Source organism: Mytilinidion resinicola (genome assembly GCF_010093595.1).
Source record: "Mytilinidion resinicola strain CBS 304.34 unplaced genomic scaffold BDZ99scaffold_17, whole genome shotgun sequence".
Classification (NCBI taxonomy): domain Eukaryota; kingdom Fungi; phylum Ascomycota; class Dothideomycetes; order Mytilinidiales; family Mytilinidiaceae; genus Mytilinidion; species Mytilinidion resinicola.
In genome coordinates, this window is record NW_022985453.1 from 667725 (window position 1) to 679808 (window position 12084).

A 12084-nucleotide genomic window follows, 5' to 3' on the forward strand; every position below is an offset into this window, starting at 1 on the left:
AGCGGATGTTGTGAAGGTTCACTGGAGTGTTCTATCGGAATGGTTACAGCAGCCCGGGGTAGGCCGAATGAAATAGCGGGGGTTAGTACCTGTCGAGAAAGCCGTAGACGGAATGTTCGAGGAGCTATCCACTCTGGGGAGCCTTTGGAAAGTCGTGAATGAGTTGAAGTCGGTTCGTGGAGGTGGGAGGAAGTCTGGCAAACTTGGCAAGCCTCCTTATGCACGCCTCCTCTCGTTCTACTTCGGGCAAGTGGGGGCCCTTACGCGCCTGTGTAACCAGCTGCGCCTGAGTTTTCGCTTCTCGGATATCCGTGTGAAGTCCAGCGTCTTAAGATCTGCTCGGAGACTTCAAGTAGGTATATAGCCAACAGACCCGTTTATTTCAAGCAGAGTATCAACCCTAAGCCACAGCAGCAAGGCTTTTAAAGTTCTACCATAACGGCCACTACGACTCCTTTATCTTCATCTTCATCTTTTCCACATACTCGTCCGCCTCTTCCCCAGTGCGCCCAAACGCCAGCCGGATCATCTCTCGCGTCAACTCCTCTCCCATCCCATCAAAAATCGCAATCTTCCCCAGAGCCGCATAGACCCTTGACGCAGGTCCATCCAGCGCCTTCGCAATCGAGCTCTGCAGCGGCCGCCCTTTACCAGCTAGAGCTTGCTCCGCCGCCGAAAAGCTGCGCTGGTATATTTCTCGCGCCTTGACATGCCGCTGGACATTCCGATACGTTACGCTGTCCGGGTTGCTCAGAATGTGCTCAATCTCCGCGTCGGACGAGATGAGCGGGAACGGCATCGGGTAGTGGTTTACCTCCGCGGGCACCGACTGTGCGAATTCCCAGTCGATGATGGCGAGGAAGTTGAAGGCGTCGTCGACGAGGATGTTTTGGGTTCCCATGTCCATGTGGTTGAAATGGAATGGGCCTGTGTTGCCAGGTCCTTTGAATAAGTCGGTGCGTTGGACGATGTCGCGGAAGATAAAGGGGCCAAGGACCGTGAAGATGTCTGCGTCGTCGTCGTCGTCGTCGTCGTCGTCGGCGTCGGCTTCGTAATTCTTGCATGCTTGTAGATGCTTGGCATCGCCGACAGCTTTAAAGTAGTCGTGTGAACTTAGGAATGGTCCCGCAGTCTGTAATCCCTCGGCTACGGCTGTAGCCAGTTTGCCAATCGTTGGCCCAGTGTCTTGGGCAAAATGGGCAATTGATCCGATGGTTGGGAAGGAAAAGCTCGCCAGTTCCGCTTGAATGGACGTCCATTGGGTGAGGATGTGCTCTTGAGTTTGAATCTATATAAGGATATGTTAGCTATAGACGTTTTAGAAGCTTTCGAACGCCAAAGCAGCCTTACGGGAAGATCGCAGATGTCAAACTTCACATCCTGTAGAGTATTTCCATAGAAGCCCTCAATCAGCATAAAGCATGCACCAACCTTGGCAGCTTGCTGAGAACCCGGACCCGCATATGCGTATAAGCAAGGGGACGGCACGCTCGTAGCTTTGCCTTGCACGAACCGCATAGTTGCAACTTCGCACTCGATGGCGTATAGCTCGGACTCCTCGTTGACATCATCGTTACTTTCTGGATGCCGCGGAAGTCTCACACGAGCAATTATGAGGCTTTCGTCGGACAAGATAAACTCGAAGCAGCACCAGAATTGGCTGGCGGAAAAGGGGTCGCTCATGGTTGCCGCCTTGCCCGTGACTTGCTCAACATGCTCCAGCAGCGCGGATTTGTCAATGCTTCCCATAAATCTTTCTAGCCGTTCTTTCATTCCATCATAGCCCCATGCATCGTACGATGTCCAATTTGTGCTGGGGCATGGCTTTGTGATGGTGGCCATCTTGGAGTTTATGATGTCAAAAGATTTGAAGTGCGGGGCAGGTGATATTGCGGAGATCGCAGAGAAAATGCGGCGAAGGTAGATGAGAGACATGCAGGCCTTTAGATTTCCCACACTCACTCTTTCATTACACCGTCTTTCGCTATTTGCACTTATATTAGCATGTCTATCACTCCAGTACGTCAACTATCACTTGTACCTTGCGAAAGAGCTCGAGTATGGCAATTTTTGCAAATCCCTAACCCTTAAATTGCAGTGGTGCATACCTTCGGTCAGTCGGAATGAGCGGTAGAAAAGTAGACAAAGTCCCAAGAGTTCAAACGCTTTTCTTCATTAGACTCCAATACCTATAGTACAACAACCCAACCAGATACCAACCCAACAATGCCCACCTTCCGCAGACTCGCAGTCAAACTCAAGACAACGCACCCACCCTAGAGGACCCACCATCCCGAAATACAGGCACCCGATCCGCCAACACCCTCAACCATTCTAAGCCTAAGCCACCACAGTACACCCCCTCCCCCCTCTACGACAAGGCATCTCCCATCTACTGCGACACGTCAACAACTTCATCACACACTCTATTTCGCAAAATGCAAATCATACGCCAGCCACTTCCGCGCCACCACCTGGTCCACCGTCAACCCGGGTTTCCCGTACGTCAACGGCGCGAAGAATAGGAAACTCCAGATCACCAGCGCCAGGATAACGGCTGTGGCCGCCCAGCTCGCAAACAGCGTCTGCGTGCCCAGCCGCTCGCGGACCGGTCTGCTCCGCTTCTCCACCTTTTTGCCCTTCTTGCCGTCCGTCGTGATTGTCTCGCCATCGACGATCATGGGCTCGATGTTGAAGATGAACTCAACCAACGCGCCTGTCACGAGCGCAGACGCGAGATGCGCGGGGAGATAGTGATGCAAGAACAGCTGCCGGCCCATGATGAAGAATGGGACGTAATGGGCAGCCCAGGTGAGGAAGAAGAAGCCCGTCGAGTTGTAGAGGCGGGAGCGCGTGCCTGGATTCCAGAGATGAGTCAGATACGTAATTGTAGGTCGCGGACGATGAAGACGATTATAACGAGTAGCGACAGCATTCGGAAACGTAAAAAGACCCCAAAAACGAAAACCGGGTCGATGAGAAGAGTAGTAGAAGAAGGAGAGGGGGGGATACTCACGCTCATCTAAAGCGTCGATGCCGCGGCGGAGCGCGAGCTGGTCGGCGCCGATTATACCAGCGAAGACGGCGAGGAGACTGCTGGCTAACCACCAGCCGATGGGGTTACCGAGGAAATAGATTTGCTGCTTCGTGTCGTTGTCGGTCCAGAAGGACACGCCCCGGAGGAGAAAGGGCCATGCCACGGGGAAGCTGGAGTATGGATGGCTGCTGGTGAGAGCGTTGTTGTGGAAGAACATTGCGCGTTGGAGCTCGAAGTATTTCTTCAAGAATGGCACATGCTTGACCTTCTTGGGCTCATGTTTGGCTCGATCAACTCCAGGTGCGAGTGATGGGATCTCCTCGGCGAACCAGATGTTGCTGGATTGCTGAATGTTCTTGTTACCGTTAATTTCAGCTTGCTTATATGCCCAGTCCGGGAGAGGGGTAGTGTGAGTCCACATAGCAACCTTAGAAGGGAAGTGGATTAGCTTGAAATGTGAAGACATAGTCTTGAATTCCTGTCCCAATTTGCCATTCTCGACCTTGAGTTCGAATAGAGTGTCGTTGAATCGATCTCCATTACCTTCTTCGACGCCAATAGTCGTGAATTCTTGGTTGGTTGGATGATAGGGAGATGCAACATCATGAGACATTAGAAAGGTGTCTGTAATTTGGTGCTTGAGGCGGATGAGATCTCCGTTCTTCACGCGGTGGCCTGTGCCTGGGAGGTCTTTGGCCGGAATAATCTGCCATTGATTGTTGGTGTCGTTGTGTGGGTAGCCGGTCACCTGCTGTCCTTGACTAGAGATACGACCATCGTCGTACCTCAGAGGATACTTGTCAGGATGGCTGTGAAGATAGACTTTGGTCTCCTTGTGCCGGAGGGTAAGAAAATCGTAGTAATCAATGGGAACAGCCTGGGTCATCATGATGTTATCGCTCAGAGTTTCCTGGAATTCAGGGCTCATAAAGTCGTCACCGGGACCGGAGCGAGAGAGAATGGTGAAGTGGACCTGGAACCAGAAGAGATACAAGAAAAAGGGGACAATGATAAGGGCAACGGCACGAGCCAGGAAGTGATTGGTAAACTCTCTCAAAGTCAATGTTCCTTGCCGGCGATTGACGTCCAGGAGATCCCAGAGATCAAACAAGACGGGTACTCCAATGGAAATGAATGTGAAAACACCGACGTATTTGGTAGAGATGACGCAGCTCAGGCAGACTCCAGTCAATAGAAGCCACTTCCACCACTTGCGGGTGAAAGGAATATGCCTAAACTTGTAGAATCGGACATAGCTGAGCACGCTCAAAGCCATGAAGAAGATGAGGGTTGCATCTAGGAGAATCAGACGTGTTTGGCCAATGTGAGCATTGTCAAACAGAAGCAGGCCAGCGGCAGTGACGCAGGCTGGTAGCGAGTATCCAGACTCCCACATGATCATGAATGTAGTTGGAACGGTAAGGGCGCCCATAAGTGCGGGCATCGACCGGTATGCAACATAGGGAACTTTGTTGGTGATGTACGAGTCGCCGATGTTGTCGAACAGGAATGAGCCGTCATATCCCACTAGCCAGCCGGCGAAGGCAAAGAGGAGCTTTCCGAAGGGAGGGTGTACGTCGAAAAAGTAGGTCCGTTGGAGGTAATACGAGGCGAACTACTGTGTGTCAGCAAGAGCTCGTGAAGACCTCATATTCCAGCCTGGTGAGAGTGTATCCAGAGGTTGGACATGGCAAGAGAACACAGCCATACCTTTCCAAAGTGCACCTCGTCGAAGACGACCTGGTTGGGGTGCTGAATCCCCCAGAATCTCGTCACGAAAGCCAGGATCGTGATTATAGAAATGGCGAGCTTGTAATCCCACTCGGAGCCATGGGATGGCGTCGTGAACTCTTTCTTAGCCTTGTTAATGACCTCGAGATCATCTTTGGCGATTGCCTCTGGGTTCGGGGTGGTCGGCCGCTTGTTCTTGGGGCCACGGTGCCGTACGTTGGCGGGAGAAGACATGGTGCAGTGGGTTGCGCCGCAGCTCCTAGAAAACTGAATGGGAGCCAATGCGGTTAGTTGATACTGTTGGCGGGAGAGTTTCGAGGCGGAAGAGAGGAACATACCAGGAGTAGGAACAGCAGGTGGGATGGAAGGGCGAAGGGAAGATGTGAATGTTCAGAGACGGGGAAGGCTGCGTGGTCACTTCTTGAGAAGACGCGCCACACACCCCTGCTCCACCCTGTCAGTTCTTGGTGACCTAGCCCCTCCGCACCCCTGAAAGCACCACCATGGCCTCTTTATAACGAGCACACATTGCTTGTATTCCCAGGATTTCTACCCTGGCCATTCGTTGTTACAACGGATTGTTCTAAAAACGAACTCACGATTCACATCACCTCCCAAGCAGGCGCGGACCCGTTGAAGAACATTATCTAATTCAACTCGACTATCTGATCATTTTTTCTATCCACATAGCACCTGGAATGCTTCAATGATGTCTTTTGTGTAGCAATTGACTTGATATGGAGGCTTGCTTCAGAGTATCACGCAAGATACATGACACATTGATTCTTATATCAGACTCTCAAGCAAGGGCTTTTCATCGGTGATAACGTGTCTATGTATGCATGCCAAACGCCCATATCTACCGAATCTGAGGCTCTAATGATCCTATTGCCAGGCCTCGACAATCTTGAATGCTCAATGTACAGCTATCCTCTCAGCTTGATCTAACGCGTCCACCTCATCCACAGACTCGCCATTGGCCCCCTCAATTCGCCTTCTCCACCCTCTGCTTCGACGGAATCCGATAGGTAGTCTCGTACCCATACAGCGCCCCAGCACCAAACACAATTGCCGCCCCCAGCTTCATTAGATCGCTCATCGGGTTCCCAAACAGCCACACGCTGACCAAAAAGCTGACCAGCTTGCGGATGTTCAGCACGATCGTCACCGTAACAGCCGACGTATTTGCGCTAAGCATGTTCACTCCAGTAATACACAACAGCTGCGTAACGGCGTTTGTAGTGAGGTAGATGACAGCTTCGGGCGTCGAGATGAGTGAGTTTGTCAGTACCACTGGAAGCGTCCGTGCCATAGAGATAGAGACGGGGAATGGGGGTGAGGCTGCTAGGCGCTCGTATTGAGAGTAGATGGAGGGGTAGAATTGGAGGAAGAGTGGTAGGCTCAGGGCATGCGAGTAGAAGAGGTTCGATTGCCAGTCTTTGCCGTGCTGGGCGAAGATGTCTTCCACGTAGACGCCCATGTAGGCGGAGAGGAGTTGGGCTACGAGAAGCACTGCGAGGCCGGTCTCGAAGGAGGCACTTTTGAAGTCGATGGAGGTTGTGCTCATTGGTTTGCCCTATGATGACAATATGTGAGCAACGGGTTCATGCATACATGGAATGAATAGCTGCTATACCTTTGATGAAGCATCTGCCCAAGCTGAGATCACGACTCCAACTGAGAGTAGAGCAACCGACAGCACTTGAAGGGTAGTATATCTCTTTCCGCGTATCCATCCAGCCGCCATCGTCGTGACGCTACCGAAGCTTCGAAGGACGATATGCACCGGCACCGAAATATTGAAAGCGAAGGCCCAATTGTTCAGCATGTTGACTGTGAAGAACAACAACGCGCTATAGGCCCATTTCCGCATCGGGACTGGTGTATCTTTGATGAAGTATTTCCCATTGATGTCGAGTTGGTTACCTAGGCTGAAAAGGGTAGTGAAGATGAATTGAAATAACGTGATCAAAAGACCACTGTCAGGCTCATGCCTGCAAGACGTGAGTATTTGGAAAACCATAAACATTCATTAGATTACGTACTTCACAATCGCTTCTAGACAATAAACCTAGCAGGATTAGCTAAACAAACAAGAGATCGCGCGGCGAACCACTTACATTCGAACAGCAGCCTCCGAATATCAACGCAAAGCTGCTCGCGAGGGGGGCGACGGCAGAGAGCATGATGATTGCCTTGGACGATTATTTCGTCTGAAGGAGACCCGAATTGAGGAAGACTTGAGCGGCGAACGAACAAGTCACGTAAGCAAGATTAGGCTATAGATAATGATGAAAAGGTTAGCAGCGGAGCGTGATGAAAGCGGGGGATGGAAGAAGGACTCTACATACGACACGAGACGAATTGCAATGATAGCGAAAGAGTTGAAGAATTTGGAGATGCGAGAGGCCTAACGGGACTAGTTCAAGCTCTAGAAAGGGGTCGGCAAAAGAAAGTCGGCAAGAAGAGAGTAGGCAGAAGAAAGATGAAAGCTGCATAGGGCGCGTTGTCTATATATAAGAGCAAAGCGGAACTCTATATCATGATGTACAAGAAGGGTTGAAAGCCAGGATGGGAAAGCAAGGTGTTGACGTGGTGGAGATCGTCGCGTGTCACCCGCGAGGCAATCTGTCGTAGGGCTGAGCCAGGCTAGGAACGTCAGATTAGCTTTGCAGGGGATTTGCATCTTTAAACCTGACAACTAGTTTAAAGCATCCTGACCAATTGTTTATCGATTTACGAGGACATTTACCGTCACATTATGGCCGATCAATTTCATACTCTCATATTCCTCATTATTCATACTACAGATCACTCTATTCTTCAACTTCAGTTGAACGCACCAAACGCCTTTCAGTGCATACGCCACGCCCTACGCATCACAGTCACGAAGACCATCCGCATCCACATAATCGGGCCACTCCTATCTGCATTTTCGACTATGCACTGCCTATAAGCCCGGCCTGCATGCCCACCACAATCTTCGCCGATGCCTGCCAGCCATGAAGAGATCCATCTATCGGAGCCAGTGCCGCCAAATCGACTACGAGAACGCAAGCAAGATGAATGTGTTGATAGGGTGTCCGACCCGCATATGCACTAAGAAAGAATCCAGGGACGGCAAGCCGTAAGAACGTCGATGCTCTTCCAGATGCGACGCTGCCAATACCGAAGCTCCCTCTACAATGCTGAGAACACGAAGAGCTAGTAGAAGAATTAGTACACCCTCTTGGCAAGGACGCTGAACATGAAAAGAAACTCACATTATTCGTAGCCGCAATTGCAATGCTGTCCTCGAATGGATGCCAGCTCATATGCAAGATCTTCTTGTTGAAGTCGATCTGATCTGCATCCGTCTCCTTCCGCATGCGCTGGCCTTGCCCAACAGCGCCTGCTGCTGGGCTACCGGCCCGTGATCCTCCCTTTTTGTTTCCTGTCGGGCTTGTCGACGAGTTCATGGGTGTAGGTATTCCCACCTTCTTCGCCTTGAAAGCTGACTTGTCTGCCTGCAACACCACTTCGGTATCCTTCTCCGGGTCAGAAGGATAGATCATGAAGTTGTTGTTGTAGCTTCCCGTCATGACATTCTTCGCGTCACCTGAGAATACCACCTCGAACTTGTCGAATATACTGTCGTTCTCATAAGTATCGCACAGCCGCGGTCTAAGATGCTCGTGGATAGGGATGGTCTTGATGGGTTGACGCTCCATGTTTACGTCCCATATCTTCACCGTAAGGTAGTCTCGGGAGAGGATGTAGCGACCGTCATGTGAGAAGCGGACGTCGGATATGGATGAAATGATTTCGGAAAAGAATGATCTAGAGGATGGGTCTTCTTCTTGTTCGAACTCTAAGGAACGGGTTAGCGCATTTTGACGCAAAGTGTTAAATCTTGAAAACTTACGCTTGGCGTGCGAATCACAGAGGGCGCTCGCTCGCATATCCGCCAACTTGATGGTGCCCTTGGAACTAGCATACATGAACCAGTTACAGCTCTGTGGGTGGAACTCGGCAGCAGTGATGACTTCCGTAAGTTCCTCCATGTTCGCCGGCTTGATATCCACAATGTTGAAGCTCTGATCCTGGATGTTGAGGTTCCATAGGTTGATGCGGAGGTCGTCGCTGCTGATGAATGTCTCGCCATCACTGTTGACCGATATGCTGTTGATATGGTAGGCGTGCGCATTGGCGTAGGTCTTCCGGGGAACAGCGGCAACGACGGTATCGTGGTGCGTGAGGCGGGGTAGCTTGAGATCGGCGGCAGTACGGAAATGCGCGTTGGGATTTCGGACTGGGCCCCCGGCTCCAGTTCCAGGAGCGACACCGCTACCCGGCGTCAATTCGTGCGACAGGTTGTTCTCCGCAACCACCTTTAATGACTTCTCAAAGACCTTCCAGAGCTTTATCGTCTTGTCGTTGGTGGAGAGGAGGTAGTGTGAGGCATTCTGTCGTCGACACCACTTGATCTTGTTTATCTTCTCTTCTATCTCCAAGGATTTAAGGTAGTCGAACTCAGGCTCGTGGGATTGGAATTCGGTATGGAACTTGTATTCACATGTTTTTTTCTGGATACGTCAGTTGAGTGCGCCCCCGCGGGTTGGGGAGGTGGGCAGGTGAAATGCCAACATACTGTTTCGTTCCGCTCAAAGAGTACTACTCTGCCGCCTTTGTCGCCCGTAGCAAGGTAGTTTCCTGTTTGGTCGAACTCGACGGTGGAGATGATGTCCGCTGTATGGTAACGCTTAGCAACCTTCCACTTTCGAGACATTCCGAGCGGAGGGTGGGGTTATGGCTGGGGCAGGGTGAGCCGAGGAACCTTACCTTCTGTGATGTCTTCAACATCTCCTTTGTCGCCAAAGCATCTAGTGAATCATCAGTACAACTTCACCGCTTCGGCACGCGCCGAAGGAAATAGACAGCAGCAACTCCGAGGGCAGCAACAACGACCGTATGGAACCAGATAAACACATAAGAGAAGTGAGAACAAAGCTAAAGCACAGAGAAAGACGAGAGGGAGTACTGACTGAGTAAACTTCCACGTCGTCGGGTTCCCTTCTGCTTCTACCATGATTGTCGCGGCTTGGCCAGCAGAAGCTCAAGCCACAATCCGAGAGAGGAGAGCCTAGGGCGAGGAGGGAGGTGGTGTCTGTTGGAGAGTCCGGGCAGGGATACTGTTGGGGATATGGACTGCCGGTTGGCACCGTCGACGTCGAGGCTGGCGGGCAGGTGGCAGGGCGGCGATTGCGGGTGGCGGGCGCGGGGCGGGCTCTCCAGAGGGGTGAATTCGCAAAAGGCAGTGGGAGGCCTTGGGGGAGTGTGGGCTGGGGCGCGAAGGGAGGGATTGTGATATAGCGGAACAAAGCTGCGGTGGTGATTGTACCTTGGGACTCTGCGCTGCGTGGAGGGCGGTGGGGTCTTGCCCGTGGATTCCTTGGAGGCCGGCGCGCTAGGCCCGATGCATCTGGCAGGCTCGCTAATCAACCGCACCTCCTCCAAATATTCGTTTTCTGGCTTCGAGACGGCATCACCGACTAACTTCCAGCACCCAACTCTCGACACCACCATGTCTCACCGGAAGTTCGAGGCTCCCCGCCACGGATCGCTGGCATTCTTGCCCCGCAAGCGGGCCGCCAGACATCGCGGCAAGGTCAAGAGGTAAATTGAGCTTCTCCCGCCGCCGCGAAGTTTCCCATGCTGATATCAATCGCACAGCTTCCCCAAGGATGACCCGAAGAAGCCCGTCCACCTCACTGCCGCCCTGGGCTACAAGGCTGGCATGAGCACCATCGTGCGTGACTTGGACCGACCCGGTGCCAAGTTGCACAAGAAGGAAATCGTCGAGGCCGTTACCATCATCGAGACCCCTCCCGTACGTGAAAATCTGAAGAAACGAGGGTGCAATTGCTCACAGTCACCCAGATGATCGTCATTGGTCTTGTCGGCTACATCGAGACCCCCCGCGGCCTGCGTTCCCTCACCACCGTGTGGAGCGAGCATCTCAGCGACGAGATCAAGCGGAGATTCTACAAGAACTGGTACAAGAGCAAGCAAAAGGCTTTCAAGAAGTACGCCAAGAAGTACTCGGAGAACAGCGGCCAGTCCATCACGCGCGAGCTCGAGCGCATCAAGAAGTACTGCACTGTCGTCCGCGTGCTCGCCCACACCCAGATCCACAAGACCCCGCTCAAGCAGAAGAAGGCCCACTTGATGGAGATCCAGGTCAACGGTGGCAGCATCGCTGACAAGGTCTCTTTCGGCCACGGACTCTTCGAGAAGCCCGTCGCCATCGACTCCATCTTCGAGCAGGACGAGATGATTGACGTTATCGCCGTCACCAAGGGCCACGGATACAGTGGTGTGACCAGCCGTTGGGGAACCAAGAAGCTTCCTCGCAAGACGCACAAGGGTCTGCGAAAGGTTGCCTGTATCGGCGCGTGGCATCCCAGCCACGTGCAGTGGACTGTTGCCCGCGCCGGTCAGCGGGGTTACCATCACCGTACGTCGGTCAACCACAAGATCTACCGCATTGGCAAGGGCGAGGACGAGGGCAACGCGTCGACCGAGTTCGACGTGTCCAAGAAGACCATCACCCCGTATGTGTATAACTCCTTTCGATCATTCAAGTCTAACATATTACAGTATGGGTGGCTTCGTCCGCTACGGTGAGGTCAAGAACGACTTCCTGCTGCTCAAGGGCTCGTGCCCGGGTGTGAAGAAGCGGGTCATGACTATCCGCAAGTCAATGTTCACACACACGAGCAGGAGGGCGCTAGAGAAGGTCGACCTGAAGTGGATCGACACATCGTCCAAGTTTGGACACGGTGCATACCAGACTTTCGCGGAGAAGAAGCAGTACCTGGGAACTCTCAAGAAGGACCTCGCCCCTGCTGCGTAAGTTGGTGGTTCTGTTCTGGATGTGTGCATTTCAAGGTTCCGTGGAGGGTAGCTCTGGCGTTGTCTTCCTCTCACTTTCGACTAAAACCTCAATGGAAAAGTTGAACGATTGTGTTCATGCCACGATATGATGCTGCGTATGCTCTACTTGGGGTGCTTCAAAGCCTGCAGAACATGTTGGCAGACGTGTGATATATCTTCTGACGGTTCGAACGGTAAGGATCTTGCAGCCTTACTCAGATTCTAAGGAGTGATATACCCTAAATAGTGGCAATCAAGTGTCATTGGGTCGACAATTACTATCGCAGACGTTATGCTGGGAGCACTTTGAATGATCACGCGGTGCTTTCTCACTGGGCGGAAATGCATGACGATGTGATTTGGGAGAATAATGAAATAACCGTTACAACGCCAGTGTCGCC

The 12084-nt window shown here is 52.2% G+C and overlaps 4 protein-coding genes across 4 annotated transcripts; 1 reads left to right on the plus strand and 3 right to left on the minus strand.

The window, feature by feature from the left end:
* Positions 1-330: 330 nt before the first annotated feature.
* Positions 331-1842, minus strand: BDZ99DRAFT_466286 (uncharacterized protein; the record flags this gene model as incomplete). Its single annotated transcript, XM_033720740.1, has 2 exons — positions 331-1288; positions 1351-1842. The coding sequence occupies 2 exons, from the start codon at positions 1840-1842 to the stop codon at positions 446-448; spliced, it is 1335 nt and encodes a 444-aa protein (XP_033572955.1). The 3' UTR covers positions 331-445.
* Positions 1843-2426: 584 nt separating this feature from the next.
* On the minus strand, positions 2427-6954 carry BDZ99DRAFT_490420 (PMT-domain-containing protein; the record flags this gene model as incomplete). Its single annotated transcript, XM_033723052.1, has 7 exons — positions 2427-2857; positions 3017-4652; positions 4748-4963; positions 5632-5694; positions 5772-6344; positions 6405-6762; positions 6863-6954. 7 exons carry the CDS (start codon positions 6952-6954, stop codon positions 2427-2429), a joined length of 3369 nt encoding a protein of 1122 aa, XP_033572956.1.
* Positions 6955-7582: 628 nt separating this feature from the next.
* BDZ99DRAFT_423385 (protein phosphatase PP2A regulatory subunit B) lies at positions 7583-10142 on the minus strand. Its single transcript, XM_033717022.1, has 6 exons — positions 9793-10142; positions 9590-9630; positions 9399-9496; positions 8673-9333; positions 8032-8618; positions 7583-7972 (listed from the first exon to the last, which is right to left on the minus strand). Exons 1-6 carry the CDS (start codon positions 9834-9836, stop codon positions 7949-7951), a joined length of 1455 nt encoding a protein of 484 aa, XP_033572957.1. The 5' UTR covers positions 9837-10142; the 3' UTR covers positions 7583-7948.
* A 189-nt stretch (positions 10143-10331) lies between these two features.
* On the plus strand, positions 10332-12064 carry BDZ99DRAFT_510914 (60S ribosomal protein-like protein L3; the record flags this gene model as incomplete). The annotated part of the gene is made up of 4 exons (XM_033724503.1): positions 10332-10423; positions 10481-10637; positions 10688-11361; positions 11408-12064. The coding sequence occupies 4 exons, from the start codon at positions 10332-10334 to the stop codon at positions 11661-11663; spliced, it is 1179 nt and encodes a 392-aa protein (XP_033572958.1). The 3' UTR covers positions 11664-12064.
* Between the last annotated feature and the right edge of the window lie 20 nt (positions 12065-12084).